General features: G+C 46.1%; 1 protein-coding gene across 2 annotated transcripts in view; it reads right to left on the reverse strand.

The window, feature by feature from the left end:
- LOC112235924 (transmembrane protein 150A) overlaps positions 1–25,712 on the reverse strand; it is a 55,020-nt gene that overhangs the window by 14,265 nt on the left and 15,043 nt on the right. For both annotated transcript variants that reach the window (XM_024404471.2, XM_024404472.2), the window contains exon 5: positions 8,631–8,698. In XM_024404471.2, the coding sequence (XP_024260239.1) occupies positions 8,631–8,698 (68 nt within the window). The remainder of the gene's footprint in view (positions 1–8,630; positions 8,699–25,712) is intronic.

Consider the following 25,712-nt stretch of genomic DNA (forward strand, 5'->3'; position numbering starts at 1 on the left):
CAGAGCTAAGTTAAGTGAGGGAAAGCACTTTATCGAGGCTCCGGGAGGGACAAATGTCCTGGGCTACGTCCCAAATGGCACCCTATTTCCTACATGGGGCCCTGGTCAAAAGTAGTCCACTGAGTAGTGCACTGTAGGGAATAGTGTGTCATTTGGTTCGCAGTCCTGAACTAAAATATGTCATGTTCAAGGGATAGTTCACCCAAATTACAAAATGACATATTGGCTTCCTAACACTGTAAGCAGACCTTAGACAGGGTATGACAGCAATTCATGCTTTGGTTTAGTTTCCCTGGCACTGATTCCACATGACCAATATTAGCATTTGATAAAATCATCCATAAGTATCTCAAATTGATTCTGAAGCTCCACAGAGTCACTAATCGTTGGACATTCGTGAAAAATGCCAATATGGGTCCCATGACTTGAATTGGATTTGTGCAACAAATGCTAAAACATTCGCATGTGGAAACAGTGCCAGAGAAACTTAACCTTTTTGGGTGAACTACCACTTTAAACTTAGTAAGTCACATTTGTGATGGTGAAATACCAAACTGTCGGGGAGACATCAGTCAGTATCAGTCAGCTGGGCCAGCCACCCTTCATCAGTCAGTATCAGTCAGCTGGGCCAGCCACCCTTCCATCAGTCAGTATCAGTCAGCTGGGCCAGCCACCCTTCCATCAGTCAGTATCAGACAGCTGGGCCAGCCACCCTTCCATCAGTCAGTATCAGTCAGCTGGGCCAGCCACCCTTCAGTCAGTCAGTATCAGTCAGCTGGGCCAGCCACCCTTCCATCAGTCAGTATCAGACAGCTGGGCCAGCCACCCTTCCAGTCAGTATCAGTCAGCTGGGCCAGCCACCCTTCCATCAGTCAGTATCAGTCAGCTGGGCCAGCCACCCTTCAGTCAGTCAGTATCAGACAGCTGGGCCAGCCACCCTTCAGTCAGTCAGTATCAGACAGCTGGGCCAGCCACCCTTCAGTCAGTCAGTATCAGACAGCTGGGCCAGCCACCCTTCAGTCAGTCAGTATCAGTCAGCTGGGCCAGCCACCCTTCCAGTCAGTATCAGACAGCTGGGCCAGCCACCCTTCAGTCAGTCAGTATCAGACAGCTGGGCCAGCCACCCTTCAGTCAGTCAGTATCAGACAGCTGGGCCAGCCACCCTTCCATCAGTCAGTATCAGTCAGCTGGGCCAGCCACCCTTCCAGTCAGTATCAGACAGCTGGGCCAGCCACCCTTCAGTCAGTCAGTATCAGACAGCTGGGCCAGCCACCCTTCAGTCAGTCAGTATCAGACAGCTGGGCCAGTACCCTCAGTCAGTCAGCTCAGCCACCCTCAGTCAGTCAGTATCAGACAGCTGGGCCAGCCACCCTTCCAGTCAGTATCAGTCAGCTGGGCCAGCCACCCTTCAGTCAGTCAGTATCAGACAGCTGGGCCAGCCACCCTTCAGTCAGTCAGTCAGTATCAGTCAGTATCAGACAGCTGGGCCAGCCACCCTTCAGTCAGTCAGTATCAGACAGCTGGGCCAGCCACCCTTCCAGTCAGTATCAGTCAGCTGGGCCAGCCACCCTTCCATCAGTCAGTATCAGACAGCTGGGCCAGCCACCAGTCAGTCAGTATCAGTCAGCTGGGCCAGCCACCCTTCCAGTCAGTATCAGTCAGCTGGGCCAGCCACCCTTCCATCAGTCAGTATCAGTCAGCTGGGCCAGCCACCCTTCAGCCAGTCAGTATCAGTCAGCTGGGCCAGCCACCCTTCCAGTCAGTATCAGACAGCTGGGCCAGCCACCCTTCCAGTCAGTATCAGACAGCTGGGCCAGCCACCCTTCCAGTCAGTATCAGACAGCTGGGCCAGCCACCCTTCCAGTCAGTATCAGACAGCTGGGCCAGCCACCCTTCCAGTCAGTATCAGACAGCTGGGCCAGCCACCCTTCCAGTCAGTATCAGTCAGCTGGGCCAGCCACCCTTCAGTCAGTATCAGTCAGCTGGACCAGCCACCCTTCAGTCAGTATCAGTCAGCTGGGCCAGCCACCCTTCCATCAGTCAGTATCAGTCAGCTGGGCCAGCCACCCTTCCATCAGTCAGTATCAGTCAGCTGGGCCAGCCACCCTTCCATCAGTCAGTATCAGTCAGCTGGGCCAGCCACCCTTCCAGTCAGTATCAGACAGCCGGTGTTCTCGTTTTCTTGTAGCATACAACAAGCATGTAGGCTACTCTACTACATCATAACAATTCAAATGTACAAGTGGAGTAAGCTATGAACGTTAGAGCACTAAAATGGAATTCTATTTTACACAGTCAAGTTCAACAATATAGGCCTCCTACTGGGGTGCAACGGTAAAGCCGTTAACTACTTGATCTTGTGCAGTGCAAACACTTGCCCGGAAAAGTCAACCCTCGGCATCTATAGGGTTGAATTATAACACAAATTTGCCATCGAAAGTTTCCAATAGTTAACTCAACATCCAAGAGGAAAACAATTAGCTAGCTAGCAAGTCCAGCAAGGTTTGCAAGTAAGTAGGCTATGCACATTTGCAAGCAATGTGTGTGGATCGATTTGTTTGCCAGCCAATATATTATATGCTTTATTATTAACCGTTACCACATGCATTTGTCAGCTAAATTACGCTTTTATTCTGCATCACCCAACTCTCATTTACAATAAGTCTGGTTTATAATGAGGGGGATATAACTAGATAAACTGGAAGGAAACATCTCTTTTTCAGGACACTGTCTTTTCACAATTAATGAACATGCACCTGTGGAACTTTCATTAAGACACTAACTAGGCAATTAAGGTCACAGTTATGAAAACTTAGGACACTAAGAAGCCTTTCTATTGACTCTGAAAAACACCAAAAGAAAGTTGTCCAGGGTCCCTGCTCATCTGCGTGAACATGCCTTAGGCATGAGGACTGCAGATGTGGCAAGGGCAATAAATTGCAATGTCTGTACTGTGAGACACCTAAGACAGCGCTACAGGGAGACAGGATGGACAGCTGATCATCCCCACAGTGGCAGACCACGTGTAACAAAACCTGCACAGGATCGGAAAATCCAAACCTCACACCTGTGGAACAAGTAAAGGATGGCAACAACAACTGCCCGAGTTACACCAGGAACACACAATCCCTCCATCAGTACTCAGACTGTCCACAATAGGCTGAGAGAGGCTGGTCTGAGGGCTTGTAGGCCTGTTGTAAGACAGGTCCTCACCAGACATCACCGGCAACAACATCGCCTATGGGCACAAACCCACCGTCGCTGGACCAGACAGGACTGGCAAAAAGTGCTCTTCACTGACGAGTCGCAGTTTTGTCTCACCAGGGGTGATGGTCGGATTCGCGTTAATCGTTGAAGGAATGAGCGTTACACCGAGGCCTGTACTCTGGAGCGGGATCAATTTGGAGGTGGAGGGTCTGTCATGGTCTGGGGCGGTGTGTCACAGCATCATCGGACTGAGCATGTTGTCATTTTTATTTATTTATTTATTTAACCAGGTAGGCAAGTTGAGAACAAGTTCTCATTTACAACTGCGACAAGGCCAAGATAAAGCAAAGCAGTTCGACACATACAACAACAGAGTTACACATGGAATAAACACAACATAGTCAATAATACAGTAGAAAAAAGTCTACATACAATGTGAGCAAATGAGGTGAGATAAGGGAGGTAATGGCAAAAAAAGGCCATGGTGGCAAAGTAAATACAATATAGCAAGTAAAACACTGGAATGGTAGATTTGCAGTGAAAGAACGTGCAAGGTAGAGATAGAAATAATGGGGTGCAAAGGAGCAAAATAAATAAATACAGTAGGGGGAGAGGTAGTTGTTTGGGTTAAATTATAGATGGGCTATGTAGAGGTGCAGTAATCTGTGAGCTGCTCTAACAGCTGGTGCGTAAAGCTAGTGAGGGAGATAAGTGTTTCCAGTTTCAGAGATTTTTGTAGTTCGTTCCAGTCATTGGCAGCAGAGAACTGGAAGGAGAGGCGGACAAAGGAAGAATTGGTTTTGGGGGTGACCAGAGAGATATACCTGCTGTAGCGCGTGCTACAGGTGGGTGCTGCTATGGTGACCAGCGAGCTAAGATAAGGGGGGACTTTACCTAGCAGGGTCTTGTAGATGACCTGGAGCCAGTGGGTTTGGCGATGAGTATGAAGCGAGGGCCAGCCAACGAGAGAGCATTAACCCATGGAGGTCTGGATTTGGAGTCACACTCAAAATTAAAGTGGAAAACCACACTACAGGCTGATCCAACTTTGATGTAATGTCCTTAAAACAAGTCAAAATGAGGCTCAGTAGTGTGTGGCCTCCACGTGCCTGTATGACCTCCCTACAACGCCTGGGCATGCTCCTGATGAGGTGGCGGATGGTCTCCTGAGGGATCTCCTCCCAGACCTGGACTAAAGCATCCGCCAACTCCTGGACAGTCTGTGGTGCAACGTGGCGTTGGTGGATGGAGCGAGACATGATGTCCCAGATGTGCTCAATTGGATTCAGGTCTGGGGAACGGGTGGGCCAGTCCATAGCATCAATGCCTTCCTCTTGCAGGAACTGCTGACACACTCCAGCCACATGAGGTCTAGCATTGTCTTGCATTAGGAGGAACCCAGGGCCAACCGCACCAGCATATGGTCTCACAAGGGGTCTGAGGATCTCATCTCGGTACCTAATGGCAGTCAGGCTACCTCTGGCGAGCACATGGAGGGCTGTGCGGCCACCCAAAGAAATGCCACCCCACACCATGACTGACCCACCGCCAAACCGGTCATGCTGGAGGATGTTGCAGGTAGCAGAACGTTCTCCACGGCGTCTCCAGACTGTCACGTCTGTCACATGTGCTCAGTGTGAACCTGCTTTCATCTGTGAAGAGCATAGGGCGCCAGTGGCGAATTTGCCAATCTTTGTGTTCTCTGGCAAATGCCAAATGTCCTGCACGGCGTTGGGCTATAAGCACAACCCCCACCTGTGGACGTCAGGCCCTCAGAGTCTGTTTCTGACCGTTTGAGCAGACACATGCACATTTGTGGCCTGCTGGAGGTCATTTTGCAGAGCTCTGGCAGTGCTCCTCCTGCTCCTCCTTGCACAAAGGCGGAGGTAGCGGTCCTGCTGCTGGGTTGTTGCCCTCCTACAGCCTCCTCCACGTCTCCTGATGTACTGGCCTGTCTCCTGGTAGCGCCTCCATGCTCTGGACACTATGCTGACAGACACAGCAAACCTTCTTGCCACAGCTCGCATTGATGTGCCATCCTGGATGAGCTGCACTACCTGAGCAACTTGTGTGGGTTGTAGACTCAGTCTCATGCTACCACTAGAGTGAAAGCACCACCAGCATTCAAAAGTGACCAAAACATCAGCCAGGTAGCATAGGAACTGAGAAGTGGTCTGTGGTCACCACCTGCAGAACCACTCCTTTATTGGGGGTGTCTTGCTAATAGTGATGACATAAAAAATATGAAATAACACATACGGAATCATGTCGTAACCAAATCAAAATATATTTTATATTTGAGATTCTTCAAAGTAGCCACCCTTTGCCTTGATGACAGCTTTGCACTCTCTCAAACAGCTTCATGAGGTAGTCACCTGGAATGCTTTTCCAACAGTCTTGAAGTTCCCACATTTGCTGAGCACTTGTTGGCTGCTTTTCCTTCACTCTGCGGTCCAACTCATCCCAAATCATCTCAATTGGGTTGAGGTCTGGTGATTGTGGAGGCCAGGTTATCTGATGCAGAACTCCATCACTCTCCTTGGTCAAATAGCCCTTAGACAGCCTAGAGGTGTGTTTTGGGTCATTGTCCTGTTGAAAAACAAATGATCGTGGGACTAAGCGCACACCAGATGGGATGGCGTATAGCTACAGAATGCTGTGGTAGCCATGCTGGTTAGGTGTGCCTTGAATTCTAAATACCATCACACCACCTCCTCCATTCTTCACGGTGGGAACCACACATGTGGAGATCATCCGTTCACCTACGGAAAATCTCAAATTTGGACTCAGACCAAAAGGACAGATTTCCACCGGTCTAATGTCCATTGATCATGTTTCTTGGCCCAAGCAAGTCTCTTCTTATTATTGGCGTCCTTTAGTAGTGGTTTCTTTGCAGCAAATCGACCATGAACGCCTGAATCACAGTCTCCTCTGAACAGTTGATGTTGAAATGCATCTGTTACTTGAACTCTGAAGCATTTATTTGGGCTGCAATCTGAGTTGCAGTTAATTTAAGCTTTATTTAACCAGGAAAAGCCCATTGAGACCCAGAGTCTCTTTTTCAAGGGAGACCTGGCCAAGGCAGCAACACTCAATACATTACAGAAAAAAAAGAAAAAAAAAAGAGTCCCATCAAAATTTGAAATTAATTCAGTGGCACTAACATATCTAGATGAAGCATGGATTGTAGACTACTCCATGCCTCTGGTGCACAAGATGAGAAGCAGTCTAAAACTGTGAATGTTCTGGCGGCTTTAAGTAGCAACCACCTAGCAGACCGGGTATGGTGACTGCTGGTGGTGAAAGAGACCAGACTACAGAGGTAAAGAGGGAGTTTACCAAAAAGGGTTTTGGAGATAAACGCATACAAATGTAGCTTTCTGCGCATATAAAGTGAGGTGTAACCTACCATTTGGTACAAGGTGCAATGGTGGGTGAGTGACTTGGTATTTGTAATAAAAGAGCAAGGATGCATGATACACAGAGTCCAGTCTCTGTAAGACAGAGGCTGCATGCATATACAACACGTCACCATAATCAATTACAGAGAGAAAAGTGGCCTGAACAAGGTTCTTTCTAGCCATAATTGGGAAGCAAGCCTTATTACGAAAATAAAAACCCAATTTAAATTTAATCTTTCTCACAAGATTATCCATATGAACTTTAAAGGACAACTTGTCATCCAACCATATACAAAGGTATTTGTAGGATGACACTTGTTCAATGGATAAGCTACCAGATGTGACAATGCTAACCTTCTCTGTCTGAGTGCGAGCTCTGGTAAAGTTCATGAAATGTGTTTTTTTGTAGATTCAAGACCCGTTTGAGACCATAAAGGGAGGGCCTGCAGTAACTGAAAAGAAGTCAGGAGATCTTCAACAGCCTGAACCAGAGAAGGAGCACCTGAATATATGACTATCATCTGCATATAGATGCAACTTTGCTGGTTGCATCCCATTTCCCAAATCATTCATACAAATTTAGAACACCATAGGAGCTCAAATGGAACCCTGACAATGTCTGGGGCTGGTAACTCTAATGAACTTGTCCTCTGCAGCAGAGGTGATTCTGGGTATTCCTTTGCTGTGGCAGTCCTCATGAGAGCCAGTTTCATCATAGCGCTTGAAGGTTTTTGCGACTGCACTTGAAGAAACTTTCAATGTTACTGAAATGTTCTGGATTGACTGACCTTCATATCTTAAAGTAATGATGGACTGTTGTTTCTCTTTGCTTATCTGAGCTGTTCTTGCCATAATATGGACTTGGTCTTTTACCAAATAGGGATATCTTCTGTATGCGAACCCTACCTTGTCACAACACAACTGATTGGCTCAAACGCATTAAGGAAAGAAATTCCACAAATAAACTTTTAACAAGGCACACCTGTTAATTGAAATGCATTCCAGGTGACTACTTCATGAAGCTGATTGAGAGAATGCCAAGAGTGTGCAAAGCTGTCAAGGCAAAGGGTGGCTACTTTGATGAATCTCAAATATATTTAGATGTTTTTTTTTTAAAGTGGTTACTATATGATTCCATGTGTTATTTCATATTTTTGGTCTTCACTATTATTCTACAATGTAGAAAATAGTACAAAAAAACTAAAACTCTGGTATAGGTAGGTGTGTCCAAACTTTTGACTGGTACTGTATATTAAACCAGAAAAAAAGTGTAATTTTATTTGGGACTTACCGAGTCTGGCTTTAAAAGCTGCTACAGCCAGCCAGACGACCTTAAATAGCAGCGGTCATCAAGCCTCCTCTCCCCTGAGTAGGGTAGGGACACGGAAACACACAACTATGAACACAGTCATACACAGACAGAGCAGAGCTAGGGTGGCTCTCTGATGCTTGGCATTACGTCCGGCCGCCCTGGCCCACAGTGGATAACACAAACACATGCATGCCCAGGGCTGTGCGTCAATGGAGTGGGCTCAGCCACAGCTGGGAATCATTGACTGGAGCCGTTAGACTCAAACTGCCGACACACACAGGGCACGACACGTGCACATGATATGTATGAGTTCTAGGGCTGTTAAACAATTCCAACATGTTATCAAGTTTATCGCAGGATTTGACTAATCATGATCAATCGCAAATTCAGAATTAGCTCAAATTGACCTGTAATTTAAGATTATACAAAAAGCATTATAAGAATATTGACATCTTGATTTTGTCCAAAGAAAGTCAGCAAAAACAGGTACATTGACAAAGCACACTTTTTTTATACCTCAAAGTCAACTTGTTGTGACATTGCATCGTTTTTAGCTGTATAGATTGTATATAGTAGATATGTATTTGATGTTCAGTGTATTTTTAATGTTTTTTTGCAACAAAAAAAATGTATATTACAAAAAGTTAACTTGAGTTAATTGATTAACTCCGACAACCCAGATCAGTTCATGTGTGTAGACAGAGACTCACCCATGAAGGATCCAGCGCTGCAGATGAGGCTGAAGAAGCAGCTTTCTGGAGGAAGAGTCCCACATTTACTGTAGAAGGAAACAGGACAACAACGCAGTTCAAAAGACCAATTAGATTACGGGCAACAACAAAAAAAATCAGACAGTGTCTCTGTGTGTGTCAGCCTTTTCTCAATTGGGTAAAAGTCTGTCCTCTCCTCAACTCCTCCGTCCTCCTCTCATCTGTGACACGAAAACAGATAAGTGTTCGACATATGTTGGAGTGTCAATTTCTTAACAGGTGAACAAAGGAGTTTGCTCATCTCCTCGATTGCCTTTTACAACATTTGATGCATTTTGCAATTCCATCTACAGTGCCTCAGACAAGTCTTCCGAGTGGTGCAGCAGTCTAAGGCACTGCAACTCAGTGTTAGAGGCGTCACTACAGACACCCTGGTTCGAATCCAGGCTGTATCACAACCGGCCGTGATTGAGAGTCCCATGGGGCGGCGCACAATTGGCCCAGTGTCGTCCGGGTTTCGCCGGTGTTGGCCATCATTGTAAATAAGAATTAGTTCTTAACTGACTTGCTTAGTTAAATAAAGATGAAAATATACAAATCAGATCCCTTGACTTTTCCCTCATCAATCTACACACAACACCCCATAATGACAAAGCAAAAACATTTAGACGTATTTGCAAATTTATTAAAAAAACTGAAAAGTATTCAGACCCTTTACTCAGTTCTTTGTTGCTGCACCTTGGCAGCAATTCTTCAAGTCTTCTTGGGTATGACGCTACAAGCTTGGCACACCTGTATTTGGGGAGTTTCTCCCATTCTTCTTTGCAGATCCACTCAAGCTCTGTCAGGTTGGATGGGGAGCGTTGCTGCACAGCTATTTTCAGGTCTCTCCAAAGATGTTCAAATCGGGTTCACATCCAGGCTCTGGCTGGGCCAATCAAGGACATTCAGAGACTTGTCCTGAAGCCACTTCTGCGTTGTCTTGGCTGTGTGCTTAAGGTCGTTGTCTTGTTGGAAGGTGAACCTTCACCCCTGTCTGTGGCCCTGAGCGCTCTGGAGAAAGTTTTCATCAAGGATCTCTCTGTACTTTGCTCCATTCATATTTCCCTCGATCCGGACTAGTCTCCCAGTCCCTGGCTCTGAAAAACATCCCCACAGCCTGATTCTCCCACCACCATGCATTACCGTAGGGATAGTGCCAGGTTTCATCCAGATGTGACACTTGGCATTCAGGCCAAAGAGTTCAATCTTGGTTTCATCAGACTTGAGAATCTTGTTTCTCATGTTCTGGAGAGTCTTTAGGTGCCTTTTGGCAAACTGAGGGAGTGGCTTCCATCTGGCCACTCTACCATAAATGCCTGATTGGTGGAGTGCTGTAGAGATAGTTGTCCTTCTGGAAGGTTCTCCCATCTCCAGAAGGGAACTCATGAGCTCTGTCAGAGTGACCATCAGTTCTTGGTCACCTCCCTGACCAAAGCCCTTCTCCCTCATTTGCTTATTTCGGCCAGGTGGCCAACTCTAGGAAGAGTTTTTTCCATTTAAGAATTTTTTTGCTTTGTCATTATGGGGTATTGTGTGTAGATTTCTGAAGATTTTTTTTTTATTTAATACATTTTAGAATAAGGTTGTGACGTAACAAAATGTGGAAAAGGTCAAGGCGTCTGAATACTTTACAAAGGCACTGTATGTAAACACTTGATGAAACAAGGAGAGTAATTTGTTTGTTTCCTCGCCTCATCTTCTCAATTACCTTTGACCTTTTTCCAAAAGAGGCAAGGAGGAGGATGGAGGAAAGGATGGGAGGAATCAGGCAGCTCCATTTGGGAAAAGGTCAGAGTGTCCTTCTCTGCTATAACATAGCATTTGACCTTTCACCTACTCTCCGACCCTTCCTAGAAAAGGTGAAGGGGGAAACCAGCTCTTGTCGGGGTGAGGCAATCAGTCATAATACCTGCCTGCGAGCTTCCACCTGTCTGCCTGGTCCCGTCTCCTGTTAAGACCAAGCCCTCTCAGCTGACTGGACCTCACCACTGTCTCAGAGACACACACTAAAAAGCAAGCAAGCGCACACACCCAACCCTTTCTCTCATTCACAGGTCGATTATAGAACCATGAAACAGTAATTGCAACTTCTAGAGGTAGGAGCCAGTTATCCTGTAAGCTTTTTCAATACCATATAATATATTTGGTCACAATTTCTATAGAAACCATATATTTACATTCCTTAACGGTTCTCTGAAGTTGAAAGCTCTGGGGATGGGAGAGGCTAAACAAAGCACACGTCTCTTAATTATCTCAACCCCCATCGGAAAACTGACTCCTCTTTTCTGGGGAATTCCTGTGTGTGTGCTTTTTAGTGTGTGTGTGTTCCACGCACACACAAATCTGAGCCGTCAGTTATTTTAAGAAACAGGAATCACACACGCATACGCAGACACACACACCGGAACCGAGAGAAACAGAGAGCGACAGAGGAAGATAGTGACAGTGATACAGAAAGGAAAGGAGACAGAGGGAGAAAGAATGAGGAAAGGAAAGGGGTGGTGACATGAAAGCGAGAAAGAGGGGTAGAGAGCTATATAACAAAGAAGAAAACAGCAAAAACATATAGACTACCATTCAATGGTTTAGAGTCACTTAGAAATGTCCTTATTTTTGAAAGGTACATTTTTTGTCCATTAACATAAAATTGATCAGAAATACAGTGTAGACATAGTTAATGTTGTAAATGACTATTGTAGCTGGAAATGGCAGATTTTTTTTATGGAATATCTACATATGAGTAGAGAGGCCCATTATCAGCAGCCATCACTCCTGTGTTCCAATGGCACGTTGTTAGCTAATCCAAGTTTAACATTTAAAAAAAGGATAACTGATCATTAGAAAACCCTTTTGCAATTATGTTAGCACAGCTAAAATCTATTGTTCTTCTGATTAAAGAAGCAATAAAACTGGCCTTCAAAACACCAGTCTCTACGTCAACAGTGAAGAAAGAGGATGCTGGCCTTCGAGGCAGCGTTGCAAAGAAAAAGCCATCTCATAGTTCTTTTTATTGGCCAGTCTGAGAGATGGATTTTTCTCTGCAACTGCCTAGAAGGCCAGCATCCCGGAGTTGCCTCTTCACTGTTGACATTGAGACTGGCGTTTTGCAAGTACTAGTTAATGAAGCTGCCAGTTGAGGACTTGTGAGGGGTCCATTTCTCAAACTAGACACTAATGTACTTGTCCTCTTACTCAGTTGTCCACCGGGGCCTCCCACTCTTTCGATTCTGATTAGAGACAGTTTGCGCTGTTCTGTGAATTGAGTACTACACAGCGTTGTACGAGATCTTCTGTTTCTTGGCAATTTCTCGCATTGAATAGCCTTAATTTCTCAGAACAAGAATAGACTGACAAATTTCAGAAGAAAGTTAATTGTTTCTGGCCATTTTAAGTCTAATCAAACCCATAAATGCTGATGATCCAGATTCTCAACTAGTCTAAAGAAGCCCAGTTTTATGCTTTGTTAAAAATCAGCACAACAGTTTTCAGCTGTGCTAACATAACATAATTGCAAAAGGGTTTTCTAATGATCAATTAGCCTTTTAAAATTATAAACTTGGATTTGCTAACAACGTACCATTGGAACGCAGGACTGATGGTTGCTGATAATGGGCCTCTGCACGCCTATGTTGATATTCCATAAATTTAAATGTAAAAAATTTGCCGTTTCCAGCTACAATAGTCATTTACAACATTAACAATGTCTATGTATTTATGATCAATTTGATGTTATTTAAAATATATATATATATTAAAAAGTGCTTTTCTTTCAAAAACAAGGAAATTTCAAAGTGACCCAAAACTTTTGAGTGCTAGTTTACATGATCAAATACAAAATCTTAGAATCAACTATTAAATACTACTAAAACCCACTGGATTCTCCAATGATACTGAATGAACTACAGGACAAAATACAACACTTCAACTCAAAAAGGCATGTGGAGTTGATGGTATCCTAAATTAAATTATAAAATATACAGACCACAAATTCAAATTGGCTATACTCTAACCTCATCCTCAGCTCTGGGATATTCACCAATATTTGGAACCAGGGACTGATCACCCCAATCCACAAAAGTAGAGACAAATTTGACCCCAATAACTACCGTGGGATATGCGTCAACAGCAACCTTGGGAAAATTCTCTGCATGATCATTAACAGCAGACTTGTACATTTCCTCAGTGAAAACAATGTACTTAGCAAATGCCAAATTGGCTTTTTACCAAATTACCGTACAACAGACCACGTATTCACCCTGCACACGAATTACCAAGCAAACAAGCTTCGACTCAATTTGGCACGAGGGCCTGCTATACAAAATGATGGAAACTGGTGTTGGAGGAAAAACACACAACATAAAATCCACGTATACAAACTAGAGGTCGCCCGATTATAATTTTTCAAAGCCGATGCCGATTATTGGAGGACCAAAAAAAGCCGATACAAATTAAACAATCGTCCGATTAATCGGTAATAATGACAATTACAACAATACTGAATGAACACTTATTTTAACTTAATATAATACATAAATAAAAATCCATTTAGCCTCAAATTAATAATGAAACATGTTCAATTTGGTTTAAATAATGCAAAAACACAGTGTTTGAGAAGTAAAAGTGCAATATGTGCCAGAACATGAGAACATATGAAAGCTGGTGGTTCCTTTTAACATGAGACTTCAATATTCCAAGGTAAGAGGTTTTAGGTTGTAGTTAATATAGTAATTTATAGGACTATTTCGCTCTATACCATTTGTATTTCATATACCTTTGACTATTGGATGTTCTTTTTGGCACTATAGTATTGCCAGTATAACAGTATAGCTTCCGTCCTTCTCCTCGCCCCTACCTGGGCTCGAACCAGGAACACATACAACAGCCACGAAGCATCGTTACCCATCGCTCCACAAAGCCGTGGCCCTTGCAGAGCAAGGGGAACAACTACTCCAAGTCTCAGAGAGAGTGACGTTTGAAACGCTATTAGTGCGCACCCCGCTAACTAGCTAGCCATTTCACATCGGTTACACCAGCCTAATCTCGGGAGTTGATAGGCTTGAAGTCATAAACAGCTCAATGCCTGAAACACAGCGAATAGCTGCTGGCAAAATGCACGAAAGTGCTGTTTGACTATCAAATCATAGACTTAATTATAACATAATAACACACAGAAATACGAGCCTTTGGTCATTAATATGGTCGAATCCGGAAACTATAATTTCGAAAACAAAACGTTTCAGTGAAATACGGAACCGTTACGTATTTTATCTAACGGGTGGCATCCCTAAGTCTAAATATTGCTATTACATTTGTCATGACATTGGCCTGGGTGGTAGGTTTATGACAGTCATAAATACGTCTTACCCCCTTTTTCCTCGCTCTACCATACTGATGTTACATTTGCCAAACCCTTGGTTAACATAGAGATTCTGGGAACATCAGAAGGTGGGGGGAAATGGACTATATTCTGGTAATCCAAACAATTGAACATATGCAGTGGTACTTAATGAATATGTCAGTTCGGTTGTCATCTGAGACATTCTCATCAATGATAAGATGACAAACTCTACAGTGGAAAGTCTACACATCAGAGTTCACATGGAATTGTTCAATTTAAATGTTTGAATATGAAATTATTTGTGATGGGATGAAATGTGATTTTAGCTTCTAAAATGTGAGATTTGGGTTTTCATAAGGTAGGGCTCTGCTCAAATCAGTGGCGCGCCCCTGTGAAGGGACATGGGCTATAAAACTTTTCAAACACTCCCTCCTCTACCTTCCTATATAAGCCCTTTGACGACAATATAACCTCCTGTTCCGAGGACGACGGTCCCATGTCAGAATGGTTCAGATAATAACAGAACAAAGCCAACATCAGCGTGAGCTTTGGTTGCGAATGGTATGAACTTTGAACTCTTATTCACTACAGAAGTGATACCTCCTAGCCGTTGAGTTAGCAACAGCAGATGCAAACAAGGGTTAGGAAGGAACAGACAGAGTATGCCGTCTATCACTCAACGACTTTACTACAACGTATCCAATTGACAACCAGAGGACATTCTTCAAAGAACTCAGTTGGGCAACACGGCCTTCCATCTACCACCAACCTACCGAAGCACAGCTCAGAGTAAATATTTATTGCATTTTCCTTTTCCAAATGGGTGGTAATTTAGAATGCATAAGATACTGTGTTTACGATAGCACAGCTTCGCCCTTTTGTTCCTCAGTCTTCCCGCTCTTTCACTCAAACCAAGCCCCTTTTCTTTTGTGTAACCAGCTGTCATATCTGTTCCGCCCGCTAGGGACATTTTCCTTTATGATGTCATTTGTAATCAAGTTATGATTTAATTATGTGTATGTGTAATTAGTTAGGTATTTAGTAAATAAATAATTAAACCAAATTTTGTATTGATGGTTCAACTTGTTAGCCAGGGTTCGTGCAGATAACCAAGAATTTACAACTTTCAGATGAGATTGAATTAAGATGACAATTAATATGGACTGCTATTGCTGTAAAATATTACTAGGTCTTTAAGAGTTTATTCGGAAGATAACAGCTCTATAAATATTATTTTGTGGTGCCCGACTCTCTAGTTAATTACATTTACATGATTAGCTCAATCAGGTAATATTAATTACGGATAAATTATTTTATAGAATAGCATGTCATATCACTTAATCCGGCATAGCCAAAAACACGACACATTGTACAACCTTCAATGTAAAGTCATAATAACGTAAAATTACGTAATTACGTAAAATTCGGGCAAATTAGTTTGCAACGAGCCAGGCGGCCCAAACAATTGCATATAACCTGACATCAATGAACGCAAAATAAATGACAATTTCACCTGGTTAATATTGCCTGCTAACCTGGATTTCTTTTAGCTAAATATGTAGGTTTACAAATATATACTTCTGTGTATTGATTTTAAGAAAGGCATTGGTGTTTATGGTTAGGTACAGTCGTGCAACGATTGTGCTTTTTTCGCAAATGAGCTTTTGTTAAATCATCCCCCTGCGTTGCATCGATTATATGCAACGCAGGACATGCTAGATAAGCTAGTAATATCATCAACCATGTGTAGTTAACTAGTGATTATGATTGATTGTTTTTATAAGATAAGTTTAATGCTAGCTAGCAACTTACCTTGGATTACTGCATTTGTGTAACAGGCAGGCTCCTCGTGGAGCGGCAGGTGGTTAGAGCGTTGGACTAGTTAACTAAGGTTGCAAGATTGAATCCCCGAGCTGACAAAAAAATCTGTCGTTCTGCCCTGAAAAGATTTCCGATTGTTATGAAAACTTGAAAATCGGCCCAAATTAATTGGTCAACCTCTAATACAAACAACAAGTGTGCGGTTAAAATTGGCAACAACAAAAAAACACAGGGCCAGGGGGTGACAGGGATGCAGCTTAAGCCCCACCCTCTTAATTAAACATATATAGATCAACGAATTGGCGAGGGCACTAGAACAGTCTGCAGCACCCGGCCTCAACCTACTAGAATTTGAAGTCAAATGTCTATTTGCTGATGATCTGGTGCTTCTGTCCCCAACCAAGGAGGGCCGACAGCAACACATAGATGTTCTGCACAGATTGTAAGATCTGGGCCCTGACAGTAAATCTCAGTAAGACAAAAAAAGAATTTGTTCTAAAAAAGGTCCAGTTCCCAGGAATACAAATTCCATCTAGACATCATTGCCTTAGAGCTAAAAAATACACTGCTCAAAAAAATAAAGGGAACACTAAAATAACACATCCTAGATCTGAATGAATGAAATATTCTTATTAAATACCTTTTTCTTTACATAGTTGAATGTATTGACAACAAAATCACACAAATTATCAATGGAAATCAAATTTATCAACCCATGGAGGTCTGGATTTGGAGTCACACTCAAAATTAAAGTGGAAAACCACACTACAGGCTGATCCAACTTTGATGTAATGTCCTTAAAACAAGTCAAAATGAGGCTCAGTAGTGTGTGTGGCCTCCACGTGCCTGTATGACCTCCCTACAACGCCTGGGCATGCTCCTGATGATGGTCTCCTGAGGGATCTCCTCCCAGACCTGGACTAAAGCATCCGCCAACTCCTGGACAGTCTGTGGTGCAACGTGGCGTTGGTGGATGGAGCGAGACATGATGTCCCAGATGTGCTCAATTGGATTCAGGTCTGGGGATCGGGCGGGCCAGTCCATAGCATCAATGCCTTCCTCTTGCAGGAACTGCTGACACACTCCAGCCACATGAGGTCTAGCATTTTCTTGCATTAGGAGGAACCCAGGGCCAACCGCACCAGCATATGGTCTCACAATGGGTCTGAGGATCTCATCTCGGTACCTAATGGCAGTCAGGCTACCTCAGGCGAGCACATGGAGGGCTGTGCGGCCCCCCAAAGAAATGCCACCCCACACCATGACTGACCCACCGCCAAACCGGTCAGGCTGGAGGATGTTGCAGGCAGCATAACGTTCTCCATGGCGTCTCCAGACTCTGTCACGTGCTCAGTGTTAACCTGCTTTCATCTGTGAAGAGCACAGGGCATCAGTGGCGAATTTGCCAATCTTGGTGTTCTCTGGCAAATACCAAACGTCCTGCACGGTGTTGGGCTGTAAGCACAACCCCCGCCTGTGGACGTCGGGCCCTCATACCACCCTCATGGAGTCTGTTTCTGACCGTTTGAGCAGACACATGCACATTTGTGACCTGCTGGAGGTCATTTTGCAGGGCTCTGGCAGTGCTCCTCCTTCTCCTTCCTTGCACAAAAGCGGAGGTAGCGGTCCTGCTGCTGGGTTGTTGCCCTCCTACGGCCTCCTCCACGTCTCCTGATGTACTGGCCTGTCTCCTGGTAACGCTTCCATGCTCTGGACACTACGCTTACAGACACAGCAAACCTTCTTGCCACAGCTCGCATTGATGTGCCATCCTGGATGAGCTGCACTACCTGAGCCACTTGTGTGGGTTGTAGACTCAGTCTCATGCTACCACTAGAGTGAAAGCACCACCAGCATTTAAAAGTGACCAAAACATCAGCCAGGAAGCATAGGAACTGAGAAGTGGTCTGTGGTCACCACCTGCAGAACCACTCCTTTATTAGGGGTGTCTTGTTAATTGCCTATAATTTCCACCTGTTGTCTATTCCATTTGCACAACAGCATGTGAAATGTATTGTCAATCAGTGTAGCTTCCTAAGTGGACAGCTTGATTTCACAGAACTGTGATTGACTTGGAGTTACATTGTGTTTAAGTGTTCGCTTTATTTTTTTGAGCAGTGTACTTGAAGCAGTTAAACACATTGCTCTTTTTGGTTGTGAGGTCTGGGATCCGCCCACCAACCAAAAATTCACAAAATTGAGCCCCCTAAGCAAGATGGTCCTGGGGTTTTGTCAAACAGACCCCACAGAGCCAAAGGAAAGCAACACAATTAGACCGAAGGTTACCTTTGTAACCACGGTTATGCGAGCTATTTGGATCACTCCAATATATTGGTATCCCTCCGCGGCGGAGGGATACATCCGAGGTGAGGATTTACAGATTTACTCCTGTGAACACCTGGGTCACGGCTGGGGCCCGCCCCTATATAGAGACCCCATGGCCGCGATACACATTCTCTACATCATTTTTGATGCGCCTCTAGCACCGTAGAGGATTGATCCAAATAGCTCACATAACCGTGGTTACAAAAGTAACCTTTTATGTTTCACTATATTGAATCACTCCAATATATTGGTATACCCGTACCAGATTAGTTGGCGCTAGAGGGACCTAGCCAGCCAGAGGCGAAGTCCCACCACGGGACCGAGATGCAGGGGTCGTCAATGTGGAAGGGGGGATCCCGGCACAGTCCCCGGAAGGGGAGACGACGCACAAGACCGCTGAACCGACCGCAGAGAGAGCTGCCACATTTACCCGATAGTACCAAGCAAAGGTGCAAGAGGACGCCCAGCTGGCCGCAGCACTTTTATCAGCGAGGGGCACTCCTCTCAGTAGAGTCCAGGACGCAGTCACACCTCGTGTTGAATGGTCCACCACAGATCCCAGCACTGGCCTGCCAGCCAGGCGGTATGCTGTCGTAATCATTTCCACGGTCCAGTGAGAGCCTCTGCTTTGATAGCCCAGCACTCGCTCACCATAGCAGACAAAGAGCTGGTCTGTTGGTCTCACTGACCGTGTCTGCTCCACATAGGCAGCCAGTGCCCTCACAGGTCACAGCATGCCGGATGGAGGCCCAGACTCCCCCACAACTGCCGGGGGGTCGTAAGAAGACAGGATCAAAGGGATGTTCACATGCCTGTCCGACAGAACCTTCGGGAGGAATGAAGGGTTGGGGCGGGGAGATATACTCCTCCCCCCGCGGTCCACCCGGTAGCACTCAGAACTTACTGGAAGAGCATGGAGCTCACCCACCATCTTCATGGAAGTAATCGCTACCAAGAAAGCCACCTTCATAGAGCGATGTTTCAGGGAGGTAGACTCCAACGGTTCTCAGCTCGCCATTGAGCGGGTCCTAGCTGGACGCAGGAGACGAACCCCCTTCATAAACCTGGAGACCAAGGGATGGCGCCCCACTGGCCTGTCCATCCACCCCACATGGCAGGCAGATATAGCAGCCAAATACCCTCAGTGTAGAGGCTGTCAAGCCCTCCAAGTGAGACTGCAGGTATTGGAGGACATACTGCACCCCGCATGACCCGGGCACAACCTCAATACCAGTGCACCATGAGCAGAACAACCACCAGTGGAACAGACATGCCACGGTTGTAGCCGGGTGCCATTGTATTCTGCATGGTGTTCATTACACCCTCCTGTAGTCCTAACATGAACCATTGGTGCCGTTCAGTGGCCACGCCCATAGACTGAGGCGGTGGCCACGCCCATAGACTGATGCGGTGCGGCCTCGGATGCCACAGAGTTCCCCCCCGGCCTGAGACAGCAGGTCCAGCCCGGGCCAATCGTGAGCCAGAGCATCCAAGCCCAGAGGCCCTGGTGGCTCCAACATGGAGTACCACAAGGTGCAGAGCGCATTGTCCAGGAAGGCAAACAGGTTCACCTGCGACCTCCTGAACTTGTCCACAAACCTGTGGATGTAGACTTCAGTCCCAAGGTGGCGGGCCCTCCCTCGAGAGCATATCCACTGCCACATTCAGGATGCCGGGTACGTGTACTGTGCGTAGAGATGCTAGACGTCCCTGAGCCCAGAGAAGGAGCTCTCGTGCCATAAGTCCACCCCGATGTTTGATGGACAGCACCACAGTGGTGGCTTACGTTCTCACCAGGAACGACTGCAGGGCCAATAGTACAGCTCGGAGCTCTAGTGTGTTGATGTGCCTGCCGCTCCAAGGGAGTAACCAACAGCCGCTGGCCGACCTGCCCTTGGTCACACCCCCCCAGCTGATCTGGGAAGCGTCTGTGCTGGCCACCTCCCGGCGGCACATCCTCAGCATCTCCACCCCACCTGAGAGAAAGGAGTGACAGAGACACCTCAACAATGCCCTGAAGTACTGTGCGGTCACCCGCAGCTGGCGGTGGCGCTTCGGGTGCAGCGGGTGGGAGTTGAACCACCGTTGAAGAGGCCGGAGATGGAGCAGGTCCAGGGGAAATCAACAACGAGGCCGCCGTCAGCAAGCCCAACAGGCATTGGCAGGTTAGGACAGATTACGATCCGCCCCTGCCGAAAGTGGTCGGGGCAAGATAAGATTGCCTGAACCCTTCTGGAGGGCAGGCATGCTCTCATGAGGACAGAGTCCAGTTCCATGCCAATCAAGGCCACCCTCTGGGTTGGCATCAGACTCCTCGTCATTTACAGTAATGCCCAGCCCGCCGATATGGATCAGGAGCATGTCTCTGTCTGACAGGACCTGGATCCTGGTTGATGCACAAGTCAACCAATCGTTCAGGTAATTGAGGATCAACAACCCCTCGGGATGTGAGAGGTGCCAGGAGTGTCCATGCACTTTGGGAAAGTGCGGGGTGCCAAGGAGAGGCTGAAGGGAAGAACCATGTATTCGTAAGACCTCCCTTCGAAAGCGAATCGGAGGTACTGCCAATGAGCTGGGTGAACAGGAACATGGAAATATGCATCCCTCAGGTCCAGTGTCACAAACCACTGGATACAGCCTACAATATGCAGGCTGGGGACAGCATGTGGAACCTCAGTACCTTTAGGTACCCATTGAGTTTGCAGAGGTCCAGAATCAGTCGAAACCCTCTCTCTTTTTGGGACCACAAAATAAGTGGAGTAGAACCTACCTAGAAGTTCTGAACTCTCGATCCTGCGGATGGCACCCTTGTCCAGGAATGAAGAGATCTCCAGCTGCAGGGTTTTCTTCAAGGGGTCAGCCACTGTGGTAACACGAAGGCCCCTGAAGGACGGGGGCCGGCATCATAATTAGAGTCGGTACCCCTCAAGCATTGTGGACAACACTCATGGGGACTGCACACACTCCTCCCACTTAGCCCTCAGACCAGGAGAAGCGGCCGAGGCTGGGGAAGGGTGTGTCAGGGGTCCTGCCAGGGCCCGCCTTTTCTTTGGCGCCCCGAACAACTTGGGCCCCCAGGCACGTCCCTATGGCGGTTGACAGGTTGTTCCACCGCACGCTGTACCCTCCCTGCTGTCATTCCTCAGCATGAGGCGATGGGGCTGGAGGGAGGCGATGGTCTGTCTGCCTTGGACCCGGAGCCTGAGGTGGTGGCATGAACTGTATCAGGGTCTCCCAGTCCATCCGAAACTTATCGGTCTGCTCCAGAATGTCATTAACCCCTGTGGTGATGGGGAGAGTGGCAAATGTGCAATGGTGAGCAGCTGGCAGATGGAATTGGGCCAGCCAGAGGTGGCGCCAGGAGGTAACCACCTGCGCCATGGCCCATCCGTTGGAGCGGGCCACAACTCTGGTACAGGGAAAGCAGACGAGACCTCTCCATCGCTTCCCGGAGGAGATCTTCTGTTTCCCCCCGCAGCCGGGGCAACAGAGTCTGCAGATAGGCCTGCAGCAGCATGGCCGCATTGGTAAGGTGGCCAAGAGAGCAGAGGGACCCATATGTGGCTTTCAAGTCCGCATCAAATACTCTGGTGGTCCTGGCTTCAGTCGCAGGTTCCGCACTATAATCTCCTGGGTCGGGAGGACCATGGCAGCTATCATGGTGTCCATGGTCGGGTAATCCCGGAGGCCGAGTGACTCTGAACCCGCCACATAACTCCATGGTCCAGTCTCTGATGTGAGTCAGAAGTGCCCCTGGCAGAGGCCCAGCGCTCCTGCAAGACCTCCCGGAACTCAGCAGAGATGGGGACAGATGGAGTCATCACTGTCCACCAGTTTGATGTCCAGTGCAATGGCTACCCAAGTGAGTAGGCCCCTCATAGCCTCGATCCGCTGGGGACGATGAAGCCCCACCGCCAGCTTCTGATGGCCTGTCAGCCTGGTAGCCCCGCTCACGGTGGTGAACAGTGCCAGCATCGTCCCCCAGGAACAGCCTATCACTGGCCAACAGGGAACAGCTGTTGTTGCCATCGAAGCTATCAACCTTCTGATGCAGGGCATGCGCCCTCCGTTCAAGGTGATATCAGCAGTTTGACTCCTGCCCTCATCCAGGACTGGCAGCAGATGGGCTCTGCCTGCGGTGGCTCCAGGCACACTTCCTGGGAGGGGATCTGGGCCCAGTAGAGGGACTAACGACTCGTTGGCACACCACTCCTGAGGGAGGGAGCTCGTGCCCAGCCTGAGTGCGTGCCTGGCCGACCCACTCTCGCATGGCCTCCAATTTTGCCAGGTTTAGGCGTTCTGAGAACACCACACAAAACAGGCATCCAGTAGGGTGCTCCACAGCCCTCTCCACATGGCTCAAACCCAGGCAGCGCATACACGAGGTATGCAGATCTCCAGGGGGGATGCCACCATCACACCTGTCAAAGGGAAGCCATAAGCTCAGCCAAGCCAGCAAGGCCACGGAGCATGGGGTCAAACACCCTGGGAGAGCTTATGTCGTGACCCGCTTGGAGGAATAGGAACCCGGTGAGGGATAAATTACCCAGTACCTCTGCAAAAAACTGGGAAAAACTGGAAAAAAAAAACCTTGTAGGGTAATTAGCAGAGACAGCATGTTAAGCAATTCACAACACACACAGAACAAGCCAGTCGACAAGTTGTGTAAGGTAAATACAGTTTGTGGCAGCAAGAGCCACCAATATATTAAAGGATGCACACAGAGTCGTAGTGTATCGCTAACCAAACACAAGCACGACAAACCATGCGCTTAAGACACAGGCGTGAGTTTACTTCCACACAAGATATTACACTTACCAGTGACTTACCAAGCACACTTCAGAAAGTTTGTACTGCCGAGAAAATGAAAGTGTGTGTGTCGCGGCCATGGCGGCGGACCCCAGCCGAGATACTGGTGTACAGGAGAGTAAATCTAAATCCTCACCTCGGATGTATCCCTCCGCTGTGGAGTGATCCAATATAGTGAAACATCACCAACCAAATCATCTGGCCCTTCTTTGGACACTTAACTAATCTCCAAACTAGCTTCAATGCCATACAACACTCCTTCCGTGCAACTGCTCTTAAAACCTGTTAAAGATAGGGCTGATTACTGCCCCCTTTGGAGGAATTGCGTGCCCATAGTAAACAGAAAAAACATCTGTCAAAAATTGCTAATATATGCATATAAAAATTATTATTGAATAGAAAACACTCTAAAGCTTCTAAAACCGTTTAAATTATGTCTCTATGTAAAGCAGAACTCTCAGGGCACTAATTCTCCCAAACTCTCTCTTGTCATCATAAAAGTTGGCCCAACTTTGACGTCATCGCCCCCACCCTTCCCAAGCACCTACAGTCCTGGGAACAGTTTCTATGTCTTCAGCGCGATGTCTGCTTTCAATGGGGCTTCTCATTGTGAGAATCGCGCGCTCACGAGAGTTTTGGCGGTCCGAAACCTTTCGGTCACGCGAAAAAACAGGTTACTCATGCGCGCTCTGCTCGGGTGATGTCTTTCTTCCAAGATTGATTAAACGACGCGTGTGTTTCTGATCGTCCTCAGGATTGCTGTGAACCTAGATAACATGCTAACGCTGTGTTCTGAACATAGTTTGACAAGTTTAGTCGACATATAATATGTAATTTCGACGTTTTGGTGCGCATCCACTCGACTTTTTGGCCGCATTTCAACCGGAATATGTCGTGTTTGATCACCGAAAGACACAGACTTCCAAACTAAAGCTGTTTTTGGTAAGTATAAACCCTTCCACGTCTTCTGATGGAAGAACAGCAAAGGTAAGGGAATATTTATGTGTTTATTATGGGTTTCTGTGGACTCCGAAGTAGAGGAGCCATAATGCTAATTTCTGAGCGCCGTCTCATATTATTACATAGTGAACGAAATCTGTAACGTTAAAAATAAATGTAACACATCGATTGCATTTAGAAGAAGTGTATCTTTCTATATATATGTAGAACATGCATATTTAGTGTAAGTTTATAATGTGTATTCCTTGTTAGCTGACGGCATCTGCCGGAGCTATCGCATTTCTCTGGACATTCGAGTAGCATTTTCTGAACAATGCGTCATTGTAAACAGAGATTTATGGATATATATAGCATATTATTGAAAAAAACATAAATGTACTGTGTAACATGTTATATTACTGTCATCTGATGAAGATTTCAAAAGGTTAGTGAAATTATTTTTCTTTTAATCCTGCGTTTGGTGATTGCATATTTTGTTCAATTTGGCTATGGAAATTAGCTGTGTCTTCGGTGTGTCTTCGGTGGTGGTTTGACATAAATATGTGCTATGTTTTCGCCGTAAAACATTTTAGAAATCTGACTTGCTGGGTAGATAAACAAGTTGTTTATCTTTCATTTGAGCTATTGGACTTGTTAATGTGTGGAGGTTAAATATTTTTAAGAATATTTTTTGCGTTCCATGCGCCACATTCCAGCTGACGGTGGGAGGGCCGGTTCCCAATTGGGACTCAAGATCCTTAACACGGTCACTAGTAGAACCAAATGCATGCTTTTCAACCGTTCACTGCCTGCACCACTACTCTGGACGGTTCTGACTTAGAATATGTGGACAACTACCTAGGTCTCTGGCAAGACTGTAAACTCTCCTTCCAGACTCGTATCAAACATCTCCAATCCAATATGAAATCTAGAATCGGCTTCCTATTTTAAGCAACAAAGCATCCTTCACTCACGCCGCCAAACATACTCACAAAACGGACTATCCTACCAATCCGACTTTGGTGATGTCATTTACAAAATAGCTTCCAATACTCTACTTAGTAAACTGAATGCAGCCTATCACAGTGCCATCCGTTTTGTCACCAAAGCCCCATACACCACTGCAACCTGTATGCTCTAGTCGGCTGGCCCTCACTACATATTCATTGCAAGACCCACTGGCTCCAAGTCATCTATAAGTCTATGCTAGGTAAAGCTCCGCCTTAGCTTATTGGTCACGATAACAACACCCACCCGTAGCACGCGCTCCAGAAGGTATATCTCACTGGTCATCTCCAAAGCAAACAACTCCTTTGGCCGCCTTTCCTTCCAGTTCTGTGCTGCCAATGACTGGAATGAATTGCAAAAATCGCTGAAGCCTTATATTTCCCTCACTAACTTTAAACATCAGCTATCAGAGCAGCTAACCGATCGCTGCAGCTGTACATAGCCCATCTGTAAATAGCACATCTAATCTACCTACCTCATCCCCATTTAGTTTTTTATTTACTTTGCTGCTCTTTTGCACACTGCTATTTCTACTTGCACATCATCATCTCCTCATCTATCACTCCAGTGTTAATTTGCTAAATTGCAATTACTTCGCTACTATGGCCTATTTATTGCCTTACCTCCTCACGCCATTTGCACACACTGTATATACACTTCCTTTTTTTTCTTATTGTGTTATTGACTTTACGCTTGTTAATTCCATGTGTAACTCTTGTTGTTTGTGTCGCAGTGCTTTGCTTTATCTTGGCCAGGTCGCATTGTAAATGAGAACTTGTTCTAAACTTGCCTACCTGGTT

Source organism: Oncorhynchus tshawytscha, linkage group LG16, assembly GCF_018296145.1.
Source record: "Oncorhynchus tshawytscha isolate Ot180627B linkage group LG16, Otsh_v2.0, whole genome shotgun sequence".
Classification (NCBI taxonomy): Eukaryota; Metazoa; Chordata; class Actinopteri; order Salmoniformes; family Salmonidae; genus Oncorhynchus; species Oncorhynchus tshawytscha.